Source organism: Sapajus apella, unplaced genomic scaffold (genome assembly GCF_009761245.1).
Source record: "Sapajus apella isolate SASKATOON/1434 unplaced genomic scaffold, GSC_monkey_1.0 scaffold127, whole genome shotgun sequence".
Taxonomy (NCBI): Eukaryota; Metazoa; Chordata; class Mammalia; order Primates; family Cebidae; genus Sapajus; species Sapajus apella.
In genome coordinates, this window is record NW_022437067.1 from 2,586,165 (window position 1) to 2,610,559 (window position 24,395).

The 24,395-nt window shown below is 59.5% G+C and overlaps 2 protein-coding genes across 2 annotated transcripts in view; both read left to right on the forward strand.

Moving 5' to 3' along the window:
* The window catches only part of TP73 (tumor protein p73), a 51,773-nt gene extending 35,230 nt beyond the window's left edge, over positions 1-16,543 (forward strand). The window contains exons 4-13 of the mRNA XM_032262202.1: positions 3,434-3,620; positions 4,479-4,594; positions 7,216-7,325; positions 7,728-7,870; positions 8,261-8,349; positions 9,804-9,925; positions 10,463-10,611; positions 11,386-11,524; positions 11,929-12,022; positions 13,162-16,543. Of these exons, the coding sequence (XP_032118093.1) occupies positions 3,434-3,620; positions 4,479-4,594; positions 7,216-7,325; positions 7,728-7,870; positions 8,261-8,349; positions 9,804-9,925; positions 10,463-10,611; positions 11,386-11,524; positions 11,929-12,022; positions 13,162-13,491 (1,479 nt within the window). The 3' untranslated portion in view covers positions 13,492-16,543. The remainder of the gene's footprint in view (positions 1-3,433; positions 3,621-4,478; positions 4,595-7,215; positions 7,326-7,727; positions 7,871-8,260; positions 8,350-9,803; positions 9,926-10,462; positions 10,612-11,385; positions 11,525-11,928; positions 12,023-13,161) is intronic.
* A 4,804-nt stretch (positions 16,544-21,347) lies between these two features.
* Positions 21,348-24,395, forward strand: part of CCDC27 (coiled-coil domain containing 27) — a 26,065-nt gene continuing 23,017 nt past the window's right edge. Inside the window, 2 exon segments of the mRNA XM_032262009.1 lie at positions 21,348-21,366; positions 22,875-22,969. Of these exon segments, the coding sequence (XP_032117900.1) occupies positions 21,348-21,366; positions 22,875-22,969 (114 nt within the window).

Genomic DNA, 24,395 nt, shown 5'->3' on the forward strand with positions numbered 1-24,395 from the left:
TTCGGCTGACCCTGAGGCCCGGGCGGCTGGGAGCTGAGGCTCTGTGGAGGACCATGGCCAGGGGGCTGGGGCAGGGCCCTAGGGGAAGGGCGCAGGGGCCAGGCAGCAGGGGCTGTGAAACCCCTCACACTGTTGAGACTCCATGGTGCTGTCAGGGAGCGAGGGTTGCCGGGACCTCTGCCTGCAGGCTTGGCTGCACCCAACTCTATCTGTGTCCAACCAGCTGAGAAGCCCAGGCAGCCTCCCCTCCCCCCAAGTGCCTGGGGCCCCCCTTGGTGGATCTACTGACCCCCATCTCAGGCCGTGGGCTGGGGCACGAGGGTGGATGGAGCCTCGGGGGGCTCAGCCCAGAAAGGGAGCTGCAGGGGAGCCCGCCTATGTGGGTCCAGCCCCCTGGAACCAACACCTCCTCACCTAGTTTGGAGAATGACGAGGGCACAGCAGCCACTGACACCTGCAGGCCACTGTGTTCCCAGGGGATACGCAATGAGTCACAGATGCAGGTGGAGAGGCTTGTGCAGCGGCTCGAGGTGTCCCAGCTGGTGAGCACAGAGCCAGAACTGAGACCCACGTGGCTGGACCTCAGAGGCCCTTCTCCTTTTGCTGCCCCTGAGACTCTGACCTGAGCCACCTTGGCCCCGGTCTGTTTCACAGGGGATCTGCTGTCTCTTCCCTGCCGTGTGGCTTCCCTAGGGAACTGCTGAGGACGGATGGCATTTATTGAGTACCAGCTGCACACCTCTAGCTGCTGCACGTTACTGAGGAAAGATGAAGGAGACAGAGCCAGGTGCCTGAATTCCAGGGGGCCTGTGTGCTCTGCATATAAGAGGTGCCCCATAAATGCTCAGCAATGGGAAGCTCACCCTGCAAGCTGTCCTGGCCTCGGAGAAGCCTGGCAACACAGCTGCTGGCCCTGTGTTCCTCTCCCCAGCTCAGGGCACTGGGAGACACCTGCCACCACCTGACTCCTCCTCCTTCTGTCCCCAACCCACACAGATGGAGACCACACTGCGGTGTGTGGCTTCAGGCAAGGCCTTTGTCCAAGAGACCAGTGCCTGGACACAGGCCACTCCAAGGCCAGGCCAAGGGCCTCCTCTGAGTCTCCTGAGGTTCCGAGTCTCAGAGGGTCTGAGCTGTGAGCTGTTCCCATGTGCCCTAGGGGCAGGACTACCTGTTTATCCTCCCAGGTGATGCTATGGGGGCGAAGGGGGCATTCGTAATGGTGGGAACACTGTACGTCAGCAGTTACCCCCAGGGAAGCCAGACTGAACCCACAACAAGGGCACTGCCGTCCTTCCCGCCATGGCCAAGCCTGCAGTTCCCACGGCCCAGGGCCGGCGCCCACACAGGGCTGAGGGTTGCCGGCTCTGCAAGGCTGTTTTCTGTTTTTCTGTCCTTTCTTTTCTGCAAGACTCTTTCTGCTTTTCTTTCTTTCTTTTCTTTTTTCCTTCCTTTTTTTCTTTCTTTCCTTTCTTCGTCTCTCTCTCTCTCTCTCTGTCACCCAGGCTGGAGTGCAGTGGTGCCATCTCGGCTGACTGCGACCTCCACCTCCCAGGTTCAAGCTAGTCTCCTGCCTCAGCTTCCCCAGTAAATGGGACTACAGGCGCCCACCATCTCACCTGACTAATATTTGTATTTTTAGTACAGACGGGTTCACCATGTTGGCCAGGCTGGTCTTGAACCCCTGACCTCAGGTGATCTGCCTGCCTTGGCCTCCGGCCTGTTTCCTGCTTTTCTAAACAGCGCCCAGTGCCACCTGCAGGGCTGTGCATGATGGTTCCTTCCTGTCAGGTCTAGGGGTGAGCCGCTTCCTGCCTGAGACCTGGTGCCCAAGGTCGGGGGTGCAGGCAGCAGCAGTGGTGCCGCCCTGGCTCCAGGGGCTCCAGATGGAGGGAGGACCTAGGAGGGGCCCGCCCTTTGGATAACCACTCCCCATCCCCAGGAGGCCACTGGAAGACCCCCTTCCACTTGTCCCTCCAGTCCCCTCACACCCATGGCAGGGACAGGTCAGCGTTCCTGGCTGGGTCTGATTTGGGAAGTCCCATTTACTCATCAGAGAGGGGATGGCTCCTTCTGTGCAGGGCCCGGGCGCTGAGGGTGCTGGGGACCCAGGCTCCACCCACCATGGCTCACAGGCTCTGTCAGCTCCACCTCCCCTGTCTCTTTTCTCCTTTTTCCTTGTTTTTCCTGTGCCTGCACCTACCTGCCAAGGACCTACGTGGCTCCTGAGAGCCCCTCATGTCCCTTGATGGCCAGAGAGGTAGGGCTGGTGGCCAGTGGGGGTGACAAATGGAAGGCTCCACTTGCCACTTCCCTGGTTCTGCCAGCAGCTTCCTCTTCTGGTCTCAGTTTCCCCAACTGTTCCATGGTGGAGGGCGATCGGACGTTCTCCAGGGCACTTGTGGCTGCAGTGACTTGTGATTCTGAGTCATTGGGGCTGGTAAGGGGCTCAGAGGGCATGGGGTGGGGGCAGAAGTCACTCTCTGAATCTGAGCCTGGGACTCATTCCTGACGTCCCTGTGGGGAGGGGCATGAGGACTCACAGCAGCCAGACACAGGGAATCAGCCAGCTTGGAAACAAGTGGACACCCGTGCAGTGGCCTCAGCGGGGTCACTTTTAGGATTCGTGAGAGCCCGCCTGGGTCCTGTGGGGCACGGCCCTGTGGGGTGAGGATGCTGGAGGCCTCCGCAGGAGCTGGATCAGGGTGTCATCCAGTCCTCCCTCATCGGGGCCACTCTGGCCCCAGACAGACCTCTCAGCTCCTCGAGTCCCAGGCTGGGGATGTTGGGGCTGTGAGCCCAGAGGGACCCCCGGTGTAGCCAGACAAAGCCGCACAGCTCGGCTGCTCAGACTTGGTGGCCCCAGCAAGAGAGCACATGAGAGTCACCAGGGCTGCTGAGGCGTGAGAGGCCTTCACACCAACCCAGAGCTCTGTGGAAGCTGCGACGTACAGGGGCACCCAGCCCGTCACACACTGTCCACTGGCTCTTTGCGGATGCTGGAGAAACCCAGCTCTGGTCTTTTAAAAACAGATCTGACGCTGCAAACCCACCTCTTCCAACACTGTGGTCGGGGGCGTCACTCCGCAGGCCTGGTTCCCAGTCCCCTTCCTGCCCCCTCTCCAGCAGCCCCTTCTTGCTCTCCTGGCCTTTCCTGTCCCCATCCATAAACCTAAAGCCTCTCTGCCTGGCTGCCACCAGCACTCACACCCTGCTGTCACGGAGCCCAAATCACCGATGGCTGCGGAGTGGGTTCAGGGGCAGCTGGGCCTGGTTTCACGCCTGGAGGGATTCCACAGAGGGGGTGCTCAGGCAGTCCTCACCTGGGGCTTGTGGAAGGGGCTCCCCTGGGGAGGACGGGGCTCCCGATGGGGGATGGCCCAGACGGGTGTGCATTGGGGAGCGCCGGCCTCACCTGCTCCCTCCCCCGCAGTACTCCCCGCTGTTGAAGAAACTGTACTGCCAAATCGCCAAGACGTGCCCCATCCAGATCAAGGTGTCCACCCCACCGCCCCCGGGCACCGCCATCCGGGCCATGCCCGTCTACAAGAAGGCGGAGCACGTAACCGACATTGTGAAGCGCTGCCCCAACCACGAGCTTGGGAGGGACTTCAACGAAGGTGAGCGCCCCCAGCGCCTCAGCCCACGGTGGCACTTTGCCCAGCATCCTGGACCCCACAGCCCGGGGCTGCCTAACTGGGAGAGACTGGGGCGGATGGCATGGGCTTAGCTATTCCCTGGGGAGGGCTTTCAGTGCCTCCTCAGCCCCCATTTTCCCAGTTCTGACTGGGGCCTGGGGGGGCATGCTCCTGGGCAGGGGAAGGTGGTCTGGGCAGAGTCTGAGGGGCAGCAGCCTTCTGGGGACTCAGAGATCCTATGTGGCATAGCCCTTCTCTCCAGTGTGCCTGGGGAAGCCTACAGGCCACCCCAGGGGTTAGCAGGAGATCAGGAACAGAGCCACTGGGCAGGCACCCCCAGGGCATGAGGGCTGCTAGCTGGCCTGAGCCTCACCTGGAAGCCCACAGGACTGGGCCTGGTGGTCTCAGTTCTGCTGTGATGCACCTGGCACTGGGGTGGGCACCTCTCTGCACGTAACGTGAAACTGGGCACCTCTCTGCACCTGGCACAGGGGGACACCTCTATACCTGGCATAGGGCTGGGCACCTCTCTGCACCTGACAAGGGTGGGCACCTCTCTGCGCTTGGCACTGGGGTGGGCACCTCTCTGCATCTAACATGAAACTGGGCACCTCTCTGCACCTCGCACAGGGGGACACCTCTGTACCTGGCATAGGGCTGGGCACCTCTCTGCACCTGACAGGGGTGGGCACCTCTCTGCACCTGACAGCTGGACACCTCTGTGAACCCAGCATGGGGCTGGGCACCTGTGCACCTGGTATAGGGTGGGCAATTGTCTGTGCCTGGCACGGGGCTGGGCGCCTCTGTGCACCTCTCTGAAGTGGCGACCCCTCCCGGCAGGACAGTCTGCCCCAGCCAGCCACCTCATCCGTGTGGAAGGCAATAATCTCTCACAGTATGTGGACGACCCTGTCACCGGCAGGCAGAGCGTCGTGGTGCCCTATGAGCCACCACAGGTAAGCCAGGAGCCAGGCTGGGCCCAGGGCCCTGCAGTCAGCCGTACGGGGTGGGGGTTCCCCAAGGCAGCCTCTGTCCCTCCTCAGCTGCTGATCTGCCTATCCTGGAGGCGGGGCTCCCTGCTCCGCCCACACAGGCCCCACTGTGTGCACTGCCGTTCTGGCCGTCATGTGCCTCGGGCCCTCTCGGGGCCTGAGTGTGCCCGGCTCCATAGTGGGGAGTGGGTCTTCAGCTCTGCCCTCTGTTGGTGCCCAACACTGGTTCCGGCCTCGGCCTCCGGGACATAAGGATGCGGGAGATGGGGAGATCCTCCCCCATTTAGACCCTGGATTGGCTGGGACAGAACCAAACCACCCACAGCGCCCATAGGGGCGGCAAATTCTATGAAGGGGATTGAGGGATGGTGGAAAAACCCCTAGGCCAGGCCAGGCCAGGGGCCTGGGAGAGGCGGCCTGCAGGAGGCTGAGCCCAGTCAGCAGGCTGGAGAGCCGGGAGGCCTGGCTGGGTATCATGTGGGTAGGGGGTGCAGGGGACTGGGGGGGCGGTTTCTGACCTTTGACCCACAGGCAGCAGAAGTTTCTGGGATGGGGGAAACCATTCTGGAGCTGATGTGAGGCCCGGCTGGGGTAGGGGGAGCAGAAGGTTTGAAGTTGCTGCGGCAGGGTGGGGTGGGGCAGGACAGGAGGTGAGGAGTGAGTACCAGGCCCCCAGGGGAGGGCAGGCAATGGCAGGCCTCTACCTCCCCTGGACCTGGTTCTGAGACCAAGTTCCATGCTGTACCCAGCCCCAGCCTCCCCCGCCAGGTCCCCATCCCTGTACCGGGCCCCCAAGACACCCCAGGCCCCTGTTCCTGTACCAGTCTCCAGGTCCTCCACAATCCTCTACCCGGTACCCTGGCCCCTTCCAGGCCCCATCTCACCTCCTGTAAGAGCGGCCCTTCATGCCAGCAGAACCAAGGCAGGGAAGGGCTCCCTGAAACCCTCCTCCCACCCTTACCTGCCCCGCCTGCCAGGAAGGCAGCGCTCTCTCGCCCCCTGGTGGCTGCTGTGTGACGGCAGTTCTGAGAAAGGCCCAGATCGTCCCAAATCCGGAATGGCTTTGTATTTGTCTCCAGGGTGGCATGAAAACTGCCCACATTGCGGTTTGGGACACACACTGATCAAGAGTTTTGGTTCACGCCGGGCGCGGTGGCTCACGCCTGTAATCCCAGCGCTTTGGGAGGCCGAGGCGGGCAGATCACTTGAGGTCAGGAGTTCAAGACCAGCCTGGCCCACCTGGCAAAACCCCATCTCTACTAAAAATACAGAAGTTAGGCGGGCGTGGTGGCACATGCCTGTAATCCCAGCTACTTGGGAAGCTGAGGCAGGAGAATCGCTTGAACCTGCAAGGCAGAGGTTGCCACTGCACTCCAGCCTGGGCAGCAGAGAGGGACATCATCTCAAAAAAAAAAAAAAGAGCTTTGCTTCGTGTCTCCGCTGTACTGTAAACTCCCTGGGAAATGGGAGTGTGCTGGGGATGGGTCCGCTGAGGACAGCTCTGGTCCTTCTCTGTGCCAGAGCAACACCGCACTCTTCTGCCCAGATAAGCCCACAGCGTCCAACACACACGTAGGCCCACAAAACCTGTGCACACACTCACACTCACACCCAGCATCTGTGATTGGCCTCCAGCCTGTGTCGAGGAGAAGGCTGGGACTAGCGGACCACAGGATTCTGTGCTACTCTGAGAGCAGAGACCAGGTCTAAGCACTCCCAGATCCCAGAGCCACCTCAGTGATTGCTGCTCAGTGATCTTCATGAATGGATGGGTGAATGGGTGGATGGATGGGGGTGGGTGGGGTGGATGGATGGATGGGTAGGTAGGTGGGTGGATGAGTAGATGGATAAATGGGGTGAGTGGGTGGGTGGATGGATGGATGGGGTGTGTGGGTGGGTGGATGGATGTGTGGGTGGACGAATGGACAGATGAATGGGGTTGGGGGTGGATGGATGGATGGGTGAGGTGGGTGCGTGGGTGAATGAATGGGTGGGTGGATGGGGTGGGGTGGGTGGTTAGATGGATGGATGGATGGATGGGGTGGGTGGGTGGATGGATGGATAGATTGATATTGAATGGATGGGTGGGTGAATGAATGGGTGAATGGGTGGATAAACGGATGGATGGGGTGGGTGAATGGATGGGATTGGTGGATAAATGGATGGATGGGTGGATGGATGGATGAGTGGATGGGTGGATGGATGGATGTGTGGATGGATGAATGGATGGATGGGTGGATGGATGGATGTATGGGTGGATAAACGGATGGATGGGGTGGGTGAATGGATGGGATTGGTGGATAAATGGATGGATGGGTGGATGGTTGGATGGATGGATGGATGGATGGAGGGATGGATGGATGGGGTAGGTGGGTGAAGGGATGGAGTTGGTGGATGAATGGATGGATGGGGTGGGTGGGTGGATGGATGGATAAGTAGACAGAGACAGATAGCAAAAAACCACAGAGCAGGGCATTCCCCTACCTACCTGGAGACAGGGCCAAACGTGGAGCTGGGGACTGCCACCTGCGTGGACCAGGGCTTCGTGCTGATGCCAGCCCCTCTCCCTGCTCCCCGGTGTGCAGGTGGGGACAGAATTCACCACCATCCTGTACAACTTCATGTGCAACAGCAGCTGTGTGGGGGGCATGAACCGGCGGCCCATCCTCATCATCATCACCCTGGAGACACGGGAGTGAGTCCTGGGCACATGGGGTGGAGGAGGGGCAGGGCTGGGCAGGCACTGATGGAGGAGAGCGGAAGATGCCATGGAGATGTGCAGGCCAAGGCCAGCTGGGGGAAGAGGCTTTGGGCTTTGCGGCTGGAGCAAGGGACCACCCCCTGGCCTGCAGGGGCTGCCTGGGCAGGAGCTGGGCCTCCCGAGGGAGGCGGCAGTCTCGGGCGAGGTCTCAGAGCAGCCTTGCAGCTTTGAGCCTCTGGCAGGAACACTTGATGCCGGCACTGGGTGCTCTGCAGTGACTCTGAGGGCTCTCAAGGCCGGTCCTGCAGGGTCCGAAGTGGGCGAAGAGGGTGGGCAGGTTGAGTGTGGAGTGTGGGCAGGGTTGAGCTCACAGTTCTGGCTGTGCACACCCAACAGTGGGCAGGTGCTGGGCCGCCGGTCCTTTGAGGGCCGCATCTGCGCCTGTCCTGGCCGCGACCGGAAAGCGGACGAGGATCACTACCGGGAGCAGCAGGCCCTGAACGAGAGCACCGCCAAGAATGGGGCCGCCAGCAAGCGTGGTGAGCGGCGGGCCGGCCGGGCTGGGTGGAACCGGACGCGTGTGGGGAAGAGAAGGGGCACGCTGGCAGGACACAGTGCAAGCTGGCATCCCGGGGGCAAGGCCAGCCCCTGAATGGCCCCCCAGGCCCGGATGCCTCCCTGACGGGGCCTGAGAGCAGCCCCCGAAGAAGCCTGTCATCCTGGGCCAAGGGCTGAGGGCACCTCAGAGGCCCAGTGGCACCCCTGGTTTGCCCATCTCTGTGGATTGCTCACCACCGGACCTGTCCCCCAGCTGCAACCACCTGGAGGGTCGATTGGCCCCAAGGGTGGGGCAGGTCTCCCTCCTCCCGGAGGGAGGCCTCGGCCTCTGGTCCTGCCTGCTCACCCCGCTCCCCTGCCTGGCCTTCCAGCCTTCAAGCAGAGCCCCCCTGCCGTCCCCGCCCTGGGTGCCAGCGTGAAGAAGCGGCGGCATGGAGACGAGGACACGTACTACCTGCACGTGAGTCTGTGCTCCTGCGCGTGAGTGTGCTCCTGCGCGTGACTGTGCTCCTGCACGTGAGTGTGCTCCTGAGCGTGAGTGTCCTCTTGCACATGAGTGTGCTCCTGCGCGTGAGTCTGTGCTTCTGTGAGTGAGTGTGCTCCTGCACGTGACTGTGCGCTCCTAGATGTAAGTGTGCACTCCTGCGCTCCTGGGAGTGTGTGCTCCTGGGCGTGAGTGTGCGCTCCTGTATGTGTGTGCTCCTGCACATGAGCACTCCTGGGCATGAGTGCTTCTGCACATGAGTGCTCCTACATGAGTGCTCCTGCATGTGAGTGAGTGCTCCTGCGTGTGAGTGAGTGCTTCTGTGCATGAGTGCTCCTGCACATATATACTCCTGCATGTGAGCATGTGCTCCTGCATGGCGGTCAGGAGACCTGCCTCACCTCTGTCATCTGCTGAGCCCAGGCTGGGCCATAGGGAGGGGCCCTGGAGACCTGGGCGGAGGGGGCGAGAGACACCCAGCCCTGCTTGGGAGGATTAAGGGAGCAGAACCTACTTGCAAGAGACAAATCAGCAGGGCCCAGTTCCAGCGCGTCCCTGAGAATCCCCTCAGTCACAAAAACCCAGTGTCATGCAGTTGACAGTGAAGCCTTGTGTACACAGCGCAGGTGGGTGGTACAGTGTCCCACGAGGGTGAACAGTCAGCAAGAGTCCAGGGCCCTAACGTTGGCCAAGACCCGTGGCCATGGCCCCAGTGAGCGTGCCTCTCACATGTGGCCTCCAACAGGTGAATTAAATCGGCACAGGCTTGAATGGGATTCATCTTCATGATGTGAACTTTCAGTTTTTTGAGCTCCAAAGTCAGCCCCAGTTGGGGGCAGTGGTCATGCCTGTAATCCTAGCATTTTGGGAGGCCAAGGCAGGGGGATCATGTGAGCCCAGAAGTTGGAGACCAAAGTGGGAAACATAGCGAGACTCTGTCTCTACAGAAATTAGCTGGGCAAGATGGTGTGCACCTATGGTCCCAGCTACCCAGAGGCTGAGGCAGGAGAATCGCCTGAGCCCTGGAGTCCAAGGCTGCAGTGAGCTATGATGGGCAACCGAGCAAGACCCTGTCTCAAAGAAAAAAAGAAAAAGAAAAAGAAAGAAAGAAAAAAGAAAAGAAAAAGCCATTTGTTTAAAAAATAAATAAATAAAACCCAGTATCTGTTGATGTCGGAGGAAGAGGGAGCAGGGCTTGGGGGCCAGGAGGAGCAGGCTTGGTTCTTGGGGACAGCAGAGTCAGGAGCTCTGGTTAGGCCTGCTTCTTGGGAAGAGGAAAGAAGGTCAGGGGATCCTGAGCCTCTGGGGTGCGGGGGAACCCCTAGAAAAGACAGATGCTTTGCCAGGCCCCAATCCTCCTGAGGCTGTGTCCTGCCCCCTCCCACGGGGTCTGGGGCACGTGGGCAGAGCCTCTGCTCCTCTGTGCTCAGGTGCGAGGCCGTGAGAACTTCGAGATCCTGATGAAGCTGAAGGAGAGCCTGGAGCTGATGGAGCTGGTGCCGCAGCCGCTGGTGGACTCCTATCGGCAGCAGCAGCAGCTCCTCCAGAGGCCGTGAGTCCACCCAGCCCACCGTGGGGGTGGGGAAGGAGGGCACGGCTCAACCCCACAGGAGGACCAGAAACCCCTCCAGAAGGCATCATCTGCCAAAGACAGGCTGCAGGACTCAGAGCTCAGGGGGCCCACCTCACATCTCCTCCTCCAGGAAGCCTTCTGGGACTTGGAGCTGCCCTGGGACCCTGGGTCACAGCCTGTGCTATGCCTCTGCCACTGAGGGGCCTTGTAAATGTCTGCTGAGTGGAAAGGCTGGGAGGGGCTGACAGAGTGACCATGACCCACCAAGACCAGGCAGATTCCAGGGGCACAGGTCATTCCCACCCCCAGACTCGCCATGGCCAGTGCCCTTCTCAGGAGCAGGCCCAGTGCCCGTGCATGGCCATGGTCGGGCACTGGGAGGCTGTGGAGGAGGAAGCCACTCTCTGACATCAGAGCCTCCACGGGTCGGCAGCATGGGGACATCATGGACGTGGGTGGCTGGCGGGCACAAGGCTGCCTTGCTTCCTACCCATGCCAGCCATTGCTTCTGAGCAGGAGCCACCTGCAGCCCCCGTCCTATGGGCCGGTCCTCTCGCCCATGAACAAGGTGCACGGGGGCATGAACAAGCTGCCCTCTGTCAACCAGCTGGTGAGCCAGCCTCCCCCGCACAGCTCGGCCGCAGCACCCAACCTGGGGCCTGTGGGTGAGTCCCTCGGGCAGTGGGGGCCCACAGGCAGCAGGGGGAGGCCCAATGGGAGGGCCTGGCTCAGGGCATTCCACCCAGCTCGGGACCAGCCGAGGATCTCTCTGCGGCTGGCTCCCTCCAGCGGCTTCACCCTGTGGGAGGGAGGCCCAGCCACAGGCAGCCCGCTGTGCCCACTCCTGGCTGTGGGAGGTGGAGCGGGGCATGGTTAAGATCATGGAACCCACATGCTTGCACCGCCTCTTGGTGGGGAGCTTGGGGAAGGTTCTTAACATTACACAGCCTCAGTTTCCCCATCAGTAAATGGCCACAGAAGTACCACAGAAGGCTCACTCCTTGTGAGGATTAAATGGTACAACAGCTCATCAGGGGCCCCAGCACAAGCCAGCCGGGAGCTCCCCAGGATAGGGTTGGGCCCCTTCCCCTGGAAGGTCCTCATGTGGGCAGGGCGAGGCACATTCCCAGTGCTGAGAGCAAGCCCCCCCAGGTGTGTCCTGAGGCCCTGGGGTGTGGCCAGCCTGCAGTGCCAGCTGTGATTGCCGTTAGGACCCAGTGCCTACTAGGTCACCCCCGTCCCTACTAGACAGGGCTAGGAGACAAGGCCCCAGAGCTCAGTCCTTCCTCGGGCCTCCAGCTGGCTGGGGTGATGCCAAGCATCACATCGTCAGGCCTTGGGGTGGCTCCCTGGTGTCTAAGATGTCAGGATCCTGGGTGGAGCCTGCACCTGGACGCCCGGCCCAGCTGCCCTGACGCCCCCCATCGCCTCTCACCCAGGCCCCGGGATGCTCAACAATCACAGCCACACCGCACCGGCCAACGGTGAGATGAGCAGCAGCCACGGCGCCCAGGCCATGGTCTCGGGGCCCCACTGCACTCCGCCACCCCCCTACCACGCCGACCCCAGCCTCATCAGGTGCGTGGGCTGCCAAGGGCCCCGGGTGTGTGCTGTCACCCTGTCCTCTCACCTCTGTCCTTCCCGCTATGTCGGCTGCTCCGCCCACCCTGTGGACTTTCCACTTGCAACCTGATCAGACAGGCAGGCGGGGGAGTCAGGCCAGGAGTGTTCAGCAGACACCAGGGCCACGGGCCACTTAGAGGAAAAGCACAAAAAGCCAGGGTCCTCCGCTGACACCCCAACCCCCCCACCGCCGCTGAGCACGTCCCCTCCCCAAGGGAGCCATGGCCACTGGTGGGCTGGAGCCACCCTTCGGAGACAGTGGCAGTCTCCGCCCCAGCCAGGCCAATCCCAGAGAGGGGGCTTGCACAGCCGCGTGCTGGGAAGCTGATGCTGCTTCCTTTCTCAAATTCTCCCTGCAGTTTTTTAACAGGATTGGGGTGTCCAAACTGCATCGAGTATTTCACCTCCCAAGGGTTGCAGAGCATTTACCACCTGCAAAACCTGACCATTGAGGTAAGCACCCGGGGGGGCCCCCGCCCCGCACAGGCAGTGGCTGGAGGGGCCCTGTCTGGGGGGCAAAGAGCTTTCTTTCCTTGGCTCTCATGGCTGGGAAACTTGGAAACCCTTTCCCACGGGCAAGCAGATGCGAGGACTTGACTCTCGGAGCTTAGGCAGGTGCAGCCGGGCACGCGGCTGGCGGTGGGACACGTACCCAGGCCTCCGAGGCCGAAATGCTCCTTCCGGCCTTTTCAGACTCCCAGCAGCCAGCGTGCCTTTGATTTTAGGGGTGGACTGTTTTCAAGGCGCAAAGGACAAAAGATTGTAGGGGCCCAAGAGAGAGTCTAGCTCAGCGTCAGTTACAGAGGAAGGAAAAGGGACCCAGGGAAGGCAAGCGGCCGGCCCGAGGCCACACAGCTCTTGACACCTGTGACGCTGATCCCACAGCCACGGCTTGCCTTTGGGTTAAATGAGACTCGTGGTGTACAAAGGCTTGCTTGGAGTCTAGGACCGTGGGAACCACAGGGCAAGAATAAGCCCTCTCTGGGAACCCACCCCCAGCCAGTGGTGCGGCCTAAGTCCAAGGCCCGTCCCAGACCATCCCCAGCCTGGGGCCGCAGACAGAGATGAGAGTTTGTCAGTCTGAGCTGGGACCAGCTGCTCAGCCTAACTGTCCTTCAGGCAGGGGCTGGCTGCATCTGTGTCGACAAACCCCTCCCGCACCCTGTCCCCAGTGACCTACGCTGAGCCAGCTCCACGTCACGTGTTAACCTTTGCCTCCCCTGCATGATGTGCCTGCTTGCTGTGGTGCCCACAGGGTGTTGGAAGCTCAGGGATGAGCTGGGGGTCAGGGACATGGAGACCACAGAGGGCTCTGGCCAGAGGCTGGGAGGCAGGTCATCATCCCCCAGGGCCAGGAGGATGCCCAGGGGCTCCATGTCTAAAGCCCTGAGGTCAAGGCCAAGGCCCCGCACAGGCAAGGAGTGGCCTTGGAGGCCTCTCTCCCTCCACCATGTCCCCTCTCCTGCCCACTCTGGTTGGGGGTGTGGGGGCCAGGGTGTGGTGTGGCTGGACCACCAAGCCCAGGGCAGCGGCCCCCTCCCTGCTCTCTCTGCCCCCGCTGCCCCTGCCCCTAACGTGCCAGCCTCTCGCAGGACCTGGGGGCCCTGAAGATCCCCGAGCAGTACCGCATGACCATCTGGCGGGGCCTGCAGGACCTGAAGCAGGGCCACGACTACGGCGCTGCGCAGCAGCTGCTCCGCTCCAGCAACGCGGCCACCATCTCCATCGGCAGCTCCGGGGAGCTGCAGCGCCAGCGGGTCATGGAGGCCGTGCACTTCCGCGTGCGCCACACCATCACCATCCCCAACCGTGGTGGCCCGGGCGGCCCTGACGAGTGGGCAGACTTCGGCTTCGACCTGCCCGACTGCAAGGCCCGCAAGCAGCCCATCAAGGAGGAGTTCGCAGAGGCGGAGATCCACTGAGGGCCCCGCCCGGCCAAACCCGCAGCCTGCGCTGCGGCAGAGACCAGAGCCGCCGCCCCTCTCCTTCCTGCGCCTCCAAAACGGCCTCAGGGGGCAGGGCCTTCGGCTGTGCCCAGGAAAGACGAGGTCTGGCCAACCCCAGGCGCTTCCCCGGCCCCAGGAGAGGCCCCGCCCCGAAGCCACCTGCTCAGGAAGGCCTGAGTCGCCTGTGGAACCTTCTGGAGCTGCCCTAGTGATGGGCTTGCGGGGCAGGGGCTGACCCCCTCTCTCAGCCCTGCCGCTGCCCGTGGGCTCCATGGTAGGCGTGGGTGGGGTCTGCAGTGTCGGCTCCGTCCTCAAGCCTCGTCCTAGGGACTCTGTCAAGTGAGGTCCTCCCAAAGGAAAGGATCCCCTTTGCTGACGGACTGCCAAAAAGTATTTTGTGACACCTTTTGGTTCTGGATAACAGTGACCAGCCAAGTGACTGTGTCTGAAACACACGTTACTTTCAGGGAATGCGTCTCCCCTGTGCTGGGGGCTGGGGACTCTCTGCCAGACTTGGGACAGGCCTCTCTGCCCCCAGCATGCTGTATTCTGCAGGACCGACCCCCTCCTGCCCCAGTCAACAGTGTTGCTGAAACTGGAGAAAACTGGGGAGGGCGCAACCCCTCCCGGCCGCGGGCAGCCGCTGGGGCCGCCTCAGTGGCCGACGCCCAGCCACACTTGCCTCTCCTCGGGGCCCCTCAGCAGACGGGGACAGTCTGTCCTTGGAGGACTGGAAATTGTCAATGTTTGATAAACTGATTCCCTTTTCTACATGGTGGGTCAGCTTTTTTTTTTTTTTTTTTTTCTTTCTCAACATTCCCTTGAGTTCAACCTAGTGCCCACGAGCCGGGCTGAGAAAGCTGAGTGAGAAGCCAGGCGGGCGGGAACTTGTCCTCAGGAAGGCCGGGTGGGAAGGACGCCTGGAGGGAACGCCGGGAAGGGCCAACGGGCAAATCCGCAGGACCGCTCTGCCGTGGGAGCAGCTCCTCCCTCCCCGAGGCCGCCTTCCCTTCATCACAAGGTCCAGAGGGCATTGCTTTCTAGGAGGCAGCAGCAGTCAGGAGGCAGACTGAGACAGGTGCTGGGGGTCTACGCCTTCTTGGAGCACCCCAGGGAGTTAGTGGGTCCCGGGTAGATGGTGCCTGCACTGCCCCTGCTGGAGCCACTTCCATCCACAAGGAGCCACTTGAGCCTTGGTGGCCAGAGCTTGACTGTCCGGGAGCACAGCTCTAGCGCAGGGAACCAGAGCCCCCACGGGAGACCTCCGTTCCGGGCAGGTGGGCCAGTGGGAGCCCTCAGTCACGTGAGCTGAGACATCACCAGGGTGCAGGCTGCCGGGCCCCTTCTGACGCAGCAAGCTGTGCACCCCCTGCCCAGGGTACGTGCGGCATCAGCTCCGTCGGGCAGGAGCTTCCCCTGCTAAAGTCTCCCAGAAGCAGCAGTTAAGTCCCCCATGGGACAGCAGGGTTACACACAACGCCCTTGGGCTGGGCCCCAGATCAGGACTTTATCTCGCTAAGTGGCATCACCATCACCAGCCGCCCCTTATTTAAAAGTCTGTTGTTGCTGCAGGTGCGTGGTCTACGAAGACTCAGGCGTCCCTCTCCCGCACCGTCCACCTCCACCTCCCGGGGCCACTGACAGCACAGCTGCCTGGGTGCACCTCTGTGGGGGCAGCAGGCACGGGGCTGTCACTCCCATGGGATCTGGCTGCAGCCAAGGCGGGAGCCTGGTCCTCCCATCCAGCTCCTTCCAGCCGAAGGGCAGGCTCTGGCCACCCAGCTTCTAGGGCTCCATCTCCCTAGAAAAGTGCCACACCCAGGACACGAGTCAGCAGCAGCAGCGGGCTCAGGGCTTTCCCAGGGGGGCGCGGCTACCCTGGCTGCTTGTCACCTGAGCTCTCCCCCTTACTGCCATTTTGTAGATGAGGAAACTGAGGCCAGAAAGGCTGAGTCCCAGCCCCAGGCATCACACTCATCTCTTGGGAGCTGGGCTGGGGTTGGGCAGTTGCTGCCCGAGGCCACATGCTGGAGCCCCCACTCCGCCCCTGTGCTCCACTTCAGGAGAGGCGGAGGCCATCCTGACATCCGGGGTGCCCGAGCCCAGCACAGACACGCTTCAATTCCAGGGCCTTGTTGATTTGTTTCTTAGGCATGTTCCCTGTCCACCGAGTCCAGCGGGGCTGTCCCAAGAGCTCCTGTAGTGTGCTCCTGGGAAGGGCTGGGGGGATGGCACAGAGCAGGGAGAGGCCCCAGGGGCAGCTATCACTGGAAGCCCAGCCAGACGTCCAAGGAAGCTGGCCAGAGCACGGAGCAGCCAGATGGCCCAGCTGCCCCTGTCCAGGGAGCCCACGCTGGCCTCCTTGCACTGGAGAAGCCGCTGTGGGAGCAAACAGAGTCAAGACTTCGCCACGGTCGCGAGAAAATGCGAACTGCCAGGAGCAAGGCCCTTTAAGCAACGTGTTTTATAAAACTAAACAAATCAACAAATACATGTGGAAGGTGGACAGTTTTGCTAGCAGGGCAGGGGCGGGAGGGAGGCCGCTGGCACTCCTGGAGCTGGGGGACGGGTGGTGGTCCTGAGTCTGCTCAGAGAGGCCGGGCAGGAGCCGACCAGACAGGTCCGCTCACGTCTGCCCAGGTTGGTTTGGTGAGAAGCAGCGACTCTGCCCCATCCCCACAGCGTTCCCATCAGCCTGGCTGCAGGAGGCCCTCGCTGTACCCAGGGGCCCGGCTGGCGGGATCCGGGCACAGAGCCACTTGTCGCTTGGAACAGTCAGTGTCTCCGACGCACAAACATCCACTCCTCTGTTACCAGTTGAAGCACTTTCACGCTTTCAGGTGAAGACGAAACCCTACCTGTGCTTTCCCTGTAGGACGGTGCTTCTCCGAGCAGTATTAACGGACTCCCTCCAGTAACACAACCCCTGCTTTTGGTAATGTAATCTTGGGAAAACGTGTTATTTTTTTAGCTGTGTTTCAGTGGGGATTTTTGTTTTTGTAACATAATAAAGCGTCTGTTCCAATGACCGGCTCTCATGACTAAACCTCGATCCCCGAGGGGCTCAGACACACACAGGGCGGGTCCTCACACAGGAAGCCTGCGGCCTCCACAGTGGTCCTGGGACCCACCTGAGCTTCTCTGTCGTCAGCGAGTCTGATGGGTCCCTGGGGGTCCCTCTGCCCTGTGCCTCGGAGGACCTGCGGGCCAAGCCAGGTGGCTCAAGGGACTGACCGCGCGTCTCAGGTCTGCTGAAGCGCAGGCGGCAGGCCCAGGACCCCTCATCAAGCCCCGTGGGGCCCAGGCTTTCTGGACTTTAGAAAGGCCACATGGGGTCTCAGGGTGTCGCAAACACCTTCACAGAACGCACTTTCATTTCTCAGCAAAACCAAAGAAAACAAAAGGCAGCTGGAGCCTCGTGTGGGCTCAAGCCAGGCTTCAGCCAAACAGCTTCATTTCAGTTCTCTTGGTTCTCAGGTTTCTTCGTTTCTTGAACAAGGGACTAGGGACCTGCCACGGCAAAAATAAGGCTCTAGAAATCTGTTCAACCTCGAGGGAGGCCTCAGTCTTTTTAAAAGTTGGCCTGAAAGAAAGACAGAACCAAGGGGAGAGGGAGAGGTGCCGGGTCCCCCAGCGGTGAGGGGCGCGCAGGTGAGGCACCGCGCTGGCCCCGGCCCCGCCTTCCTGGCTGGCATGCACGCCTGCACACCACAACCTGCTCACCACTTTCCCTGGCTCCTGCCTGTCCCCACGTCCAGAGAGGGTGACTGGGAGGCAGCGTGCCCCCCCACCACCCCAGCTACAGAACTCTGGATCACGAATGTGCTGAGGCCTCAAACTCAGGAAGGTGGGGGGGACTTGGGATGTTTCCTTGGCAAGAGGCTGCCGCGTGGAAAGGAGAAACGGGGGCTCCACAAGGCCCTTTCAGGAATGAACACAGAAATGAGTGCTTTCAACACAAGGCTGAATTGAATCCCTTTGTTTAAAAAGTTATTTTTTTTTAAGTACAGCGTGAGAAATACAGGCCATTATTTTCAAATATATAAAAACACCTGCAGTAGGCTCCACGCATCGTTTTGGAAGGCTAAGCTGGACTCGGGGCAGGTCTGCTCCACAAGTCACTGCCTTTCGAAGGAAGGTCTCCACCACCCGGCTGCAAACAGGAAAGGAGCAGACCTGTTTCCAAAAGGCCTCCACGGCCCTTTGCGTGGAAATCAGCCACCATCCATTCCACACCCAGACTCAGGCACCAGGAACGGAAGACGGGTTTGCATCCCACACGTGGGTAGTTGCTGCTTCTCAGGAATGGTGCTGTGTCATTACTCGGCAAAAATCAGATTCTTCAAGAAAACTCTTCTTTAAATACCGGTGTGATTACCCCAGAAAAGGCCTAAGGAGACCTGCCGTCTGCTTCACGCACACAACATTTAGTCTTTACAGCTTCACCGGCCCTTGGCCCTGTTTGCCACAGAAAAGCTGAACCGGCAGGTTTCCGGGTCCATGGACCCCGTCCAATCCCCGACCTGCCCTCTTCCTGAGAGCGCCAACCAGAGACTCCGAGGCCCCGCCCAGGGAACCCTGACCCGAAAAGCATCCTTTTACCGGGCCTGCACACACAGAAAACGGGCAAGCAAGTCCCACTCATGTCCCTCAGTGTGAAGTCACACCTTGAAAAGCCTGGCTGCACCAGCAATGAAACAGACATGGTTTCCCAATGCCCCTCCTTCTGAGTTTCCAGTAAGGACAAGGTCCCTGGAAGGTTCCATCTCCCTCTCTCAGTAACAGCGAGAAGTGAAACAGGCAAGTGGATAGGAGCAGGGTCTGGGCTCCAGCCTTGGAGCCCACGGGGCTTCTGTCTTCATCTCGGAGGCCTCTGCCAATTCGCAGGGCAGGTCCACAGCTGGCCGGTTCCACCACGACTGCTCCGCAGCCACCCGGAAGGCCCTGAGGGACTGCTCTTTGGTGATTTCAGGAGGTTCTTTCCCTGCACACGAGGCACACTCGCACAGATTCAGGACAGAAGCCAACACATGGGAGCCAGTCTTCCTCTTGCTGGGGAACGGGCAGGGGCCACTGGCCTCTGGGAGAGACACCGGCCCTAGGGAGGCCCACCCACCCCTCTTGAACAAGCCCGACCCAGGCCCAGGAATTCTGCTCAGCCTCCCTGTTCCCAGTCACCCCCAGAACTGACAGAGGGTAGAAGATGTCCCGTCTTCCAGGACACGGGATATTCACCAGAGCTCAGGAGGTTCAGGAGTCACTGTCATTTTATAAACCTGAGTCAAGAACACTTCTTAGGACATCAGGGAACAGGGTACATGCACAGAACCCCGAAGGGGCATCTCAGAACCTCCCTCAAGTATGCGTAACGCAAATGATCACTGGGATGGACAATTGCAAATCTGAACCTGGTGTCTGGAATGCAGTTTTCCACCTGAAATTGGCACATGGTCTGCACTCACTGCCGCCTGTTCTGACCATCAGAACGTCCCAGTGTCCTCCTGAGAACTTCACCCACCTTTAAGCGTTCTGACAAAGTGTCTGAAGAGCTCTCAATGCGAGTCCTGGTAGCAGCTAGCCTGGCTTTGCAAGCAGATGGACAGGGATGTGCCCCACCCGCTGATGCCCAAGGGATCCTGATTCTCCATCTGCAGCATGCCTTGGGAGCCACGAACCTGGGAGCCATGGTAAAACAGGGGTTAACCAGGCTGAGCGTGGGAGGTGGGGAGGGGCAGGGGCCTCCTCGCAGTGATGACTCAGCACCACGAGGGGGTTTTGTGGTGGGGATGGGGGCGTGTGGGTGGGTGACACATGGCGTGGGCTTTCCAGGACCAGCTTTATCGCTTCCCATGGCACACCGTGACCAACACCGGCTTTCTGTGTGACGGCCACGGAAGCATCTGTGGAACAACAGCCAACGTAAAGGAAAGCAACCGCCACAAATCAGCTCTCGGAGGCACAGAAGCCAGAGAAGGAGCTCCCATCCAAACCTGGAAGACGAGGATCCCACCAGAAAATTCAAACAAATATTTACTGAGCACTGACTATGCATAGGTGCCCACAGAGGCTCCAGCTGAGGGTGGCGGGTCATGGCCTCTATTTAACCTGCAGAATCAACCCGGCTTTTCACAGTGGACTGGTGAGGGGTGGAAAAGGGCAGGGAGGTCACCTCCAGTCTCTGGTCACAGCTGTCCGTACAGTGCTGGCTGACGTCCACACTGACCACAGCCCCGCAGGGAAACTTCATGCTGATCACAACAGCATCTGCATCTTTTAATGAGGCCATATCTAAGCAGAAGAAAGCTTTAGATGACACAAAAGTTAATTTTGGCAAATTATAAACTCTTTCGTTTGGTTTTGTTTTTGAGACAGTCTCGCTCTGTCGCCCAGGCTGGAGTGCAGTGACACGGATCTCGGCTCACTGCAACCTCTGCCTCCCAGGCTCAAGCGATTCTCCTGTCTCAGCCTCTCGAGCTGGGATTAAGGTATCCACTACCACACCCGGCTAATTTTTTTGTATTGTTAGTAGAGATGAAGTGTCACCATGTTGGCCAGGCTGGTTTTGAACTCCTGACCTCAAGTAATCCGCCCACCTCGGCCTCACATAGTGCTAGGGCTACAGTGTTAGGATTAACGCCGTGCCTGGCCTGAGCTCACTGCCTTCACTGAAGCAATGGACGAAAGGCATAGCCAAGTAATTACATAGAAACTGGCCCTTAATAGAAAAATAAATTGTCCCAGAATAGGCGCCGGAGAGGCAGGGGCACTGCCCAGCGAGGAGTCCACTTCCACGTTTGCTAAGCTTCTGTGGCATTGGTGCTCCTGGGCTCAAGCACCTTCTGGGCCCTGGGGGTGCAGACATGAGCTGAGCAGAGCCAGTCCCCATGTCCCTGCCCAGGGAGCAGGCCCAGATGGGAACTTTGGCCTTCTGAGGAAGAGCAAGAAGGGGACAAGGGGACAGTGCGGTTGGGGGTGGGGCGGCACCTGTGGGCCTGAGGCGGGAGATTAGGGTCTGGAGGCAGGGAAACTAAGGCTGTTCCACACCGACTTTCTAGAACTGAATTGAAGGGAAACCTAACTTCCCACTCCTAAGTAACAAAAGGACCAGAGGCTACTCCCTTTGCGACTTTCCCCTCCGCCCCCCGTGGCAGATGGGACCCGGCTGTCTGCGACAAATCTGACTGACTGCAGGTTTGCAGCTTGGTAACTTCACTCCAGCCTCTGAATGGCCACAGTCCACACGAATCAGACCGATCCCGGAGGAGTCTCTGTTTGCATAGAAGTATAACTTGGTCACTTCACCCTACCTCTGACTGCGTGCTTTTCTGCAGCACTGTGAAGTGGCCGGTGGGAAACCTGTAGGGTCGTCTGCACCCAAGAAGGTCCGTGTCCCAGCCCTTGAGCCGCGGCCCTTGGCCACCCCCGCACTGTGGAGTCAATTCCCATTCAATAAACCCCTGCTTTCGTTCTTTTGTTGCTTCATTCTGTCCTTGCTTTGCTGGGCGTTTTGTCCAATTCTTTGTTCAAAACGCCAAGAACCTGACAACTTGAAGTCATGACCCTCTCCCGGTGACAGGCCCGAGGGTCAGTGTAGACCATGGCCTCCACCTGCGCTCTGGAGAGCTCAGAGCAGGCTGGCACCCGGTCTGACTGAGGTCTTACAGGGAAGAGACTGCAAGCAGATGGCCACAGCCAAAATGAGGACGTGGCCAGGAACAAGGTGGTGGCTGGCAGGACAGGGTGGGTGGGTGAACTTTGGGCAGATGGGGGAGGCAGTGTCAATGGGGGTGCTGGCGAGACAGAGTGAGGCAGGCACTGAGAGGAGCCCGAGCATGAAGTGTGGTGTAACAGGTACACCTCCGTCTGGCCCAAGCCTCAGGACATCTGAGTGCTTCCACTTTGGTGCCCTGAGGCCATCAAATGTGTGGCCACGCTGCTGTGGGGACCTGAGGAGGCGTGGGGAGACATGGGCAGGGAGAGGCCTGGAGGCGACACAGGTGACAGCGGGCCTGGCCCTGTGACCCTGGCGGAGCTGTTCCAGGCAGGACGCTGACCAGCTGGCTGCAGCCACATGAGTGACCACTGGGCAGACCACAAGAGGGGCTTCAGCCAAGCCCAGTTGGGCTGCAAAATCCTAGCTACCTGGTGGCTGCTGTTTCAAGCTGTGATGTGTGTGCCGTGTGTCATAAAGCAACAGACAACCTGTCGTCTTCAGCAGCCCTCAGGACCCACCCTGGCTTCTGCTGCGGGGCCAGGACCTGGGAACCAGCATCCCCAGCCCGGTATTCGCCTGGTGCTCACTGATGACCCACTAATCTGTGCACATAGCAACGTGTGACTTCCAGCCACAGTGTTTTGTTCACCTTTGCAACCTCAGAAACTACAGGCGGCCTGTCACATAGCAGGGGCTGGAGAAATGCTTACTAAAAGAGTGACTCTCAAATTCACTCAACAGGAAACACTTCCTGCATGATGCCTTTCAGCCCTGGGCACTCCCTGAGGGATTCAGGGACGTGACCATTTAGTCTTTTTTTTTTTTACACATGTTCCGTGTTACTTATCTGCTCCCCAAAGCTGGGGGTGGGGCAGGAATCCTGAACAGGGCCCCCAGCCTGTGCTACAATTTCAACCATCCTTGGTGGCCACAGGAACACCCTAAAACAGTAAAGCACCGTCTCACCTGAGCAGAAGGCGTGTCTCAGAGAAAACATGGTGTTCAGAGTGGCTTCCCCCAGCAACATGCATATAGCATCCACGTCGTGCACAGCAGCGTTGTAGAAAATCCCACCTGGACACAAAGCAGAGTAAACTCTGGCTTCTGGTCTCAAGGGAGGCCACTGGCGGAGGGTTCTGAGTCACAGGGAACCACGTGACAGGGACACAGATGCCACAGCGCCACGCATCCCCCAGCAACGAGGATGCCCACCTGCCCTCTTTAGGGAAGCCGGAGAGGCCACCGGGAACAGGCTGCTGATCCAGTGGTGATCCAGTGGCTCCTCCCCAGGGCGTGGCCGACACAAACTTGCTTTTGCAAGAACTGGAAAGCCAATCAAAGCGCCTAGGAGAGGAGTCAGGAAACAGGCAGGCAAGCCCATTCTCCCTGAGAAGCGTGGGCACGGGTGCAGGCATCACCCTGGCCAGCTGAGCTCCTGAGGCCAAATTTGACACCAGAGTCCCTTCTGGGCCACGTCCCACAAAGCCCTTTGGAAAGCAGGTAAACTCGGATGCTCAGGACAGCCATCATGCCCTGGGCAGGAACCGGGAAGGAAGCACTCAATGCTCCACTGAGTACTTCCAACACCAGGCACTTCTGCAGTGAGCTGTCCACTGACCCTATTCTCAGCTGCCTTCCTCTCCAGATGGGAAGCTCCATGCGGCAAAGGCCGCGCTGCCTTACTCACCAGCAGACGCCAACCCAACAGGGTGCCAGCAACCAGGGACCACCCAGACTCCGGTCAGTGGCTAGTAATGTGACCCATATAACGTGCAGTTTGTTCAGGTAGCTCCCCAAGGTGCCCACATCACCAAGCTGGCAGTTCACAGAGACATAACTGAGAACCAGCAGGACCCACTCAAAATCTGCACCCTCCTGGACACCCCGCCGCCACCAGGCTTTAGAATAAGACCAGAGAATGAGAAAAATCAATGGCAATACCTGCTTCCCTCTTCTGGAAATGAGAATCTCATTTGACATTGCAGGTTAGCTTTAAAAAAAAAAAAAAGTACCCTGAGTATTTTGCATAGTTTTATTTTAAAATGAAGAAAAAACTCACAAGGAAACTGTCCTTACTTGTAAAATCCGCAAACCAGAGGCTTTCCACATCTGTCGGCTTCGTCGAAGCCGGACTGGGCAGCCTGACCTCAAGCTCAGTAGCCTCTCACAAAGCACCCCCTTCCCTGGAAATTGTAAACAAAAGCCCAGAGGTCGCGCTCAGAGAACAGGGTGTCACAGACCAAAAGTCCCAACTTGCCCCTAAGCCTGGGAGCTGCTGGGACTACAGTGCACAGCACCACGCCCAACTTATTTCTTATTTTTGTAGAGACAGGGTCTCCTCGCATTGCCCAAGCTGTTCTCAAACTCCTGGGCTCAAGCGATCCTCCTGCCTCAACCTCCCAAAATGCTGGGATTACAGGCCAGGGGAGCCACCGCACCTGGTCCGGATGTAATTCCTATCAGTATTCCTCAAACTTGAATAATATACGGATGTCTTTTAAAGGAAAGCAAAATTCTCCTGGTTCCCCAGTGGTGACTTTGATTATTTTGAGCCTGGTGCTACTTAAATATGTATAAACATAAAATCAGGTGTCAATTCCTCTTACGTAACTACTAAACCAAATCCCGTGTATTAGATTAAAAATAAAACAAACGAACTAAATCCAAATCCACACTTACCTGATGTGAAGATGATGCTTGGCTGCAAATAACCAGCCCGGCAGAGCAAGCGTGCCCCAGCAGCCTCCACGTGGGTGTTTCTGAGGCTGTGGGCCCCTGCGGAGGACTCCGATCCCCGCTCACGCTTCCCTGTTCAAATTGCTGCAGATGCTTTCCTGGGCTTGAGGGCATCACTCACAATACAAGCCCAAGACAATGAAAGTCTATTACTCGGTACAGATGGGTCAACAGACATGGCTTTGGTCACTGAAATTACACAGCACTGTTGGCTATGAAGTGGCCACCAGCAAGAGCGGGAGTGGTGGCGAGAGCCAGGGCCTGTGACTGAGCGCGCTCCGTGAACCCAGGCACTGAGTGGGGACAGGGGAGCGCAGGAGAGTCAGGGTGGGGACAGGGGAGCGCAGGAGAGTCAGGGCCTGTGACTGAGCGTGCTCCATGAACCCAGGCACTGAGTGGGGACGGGGTGGGGGGGGCGCAGGAGAGTCAG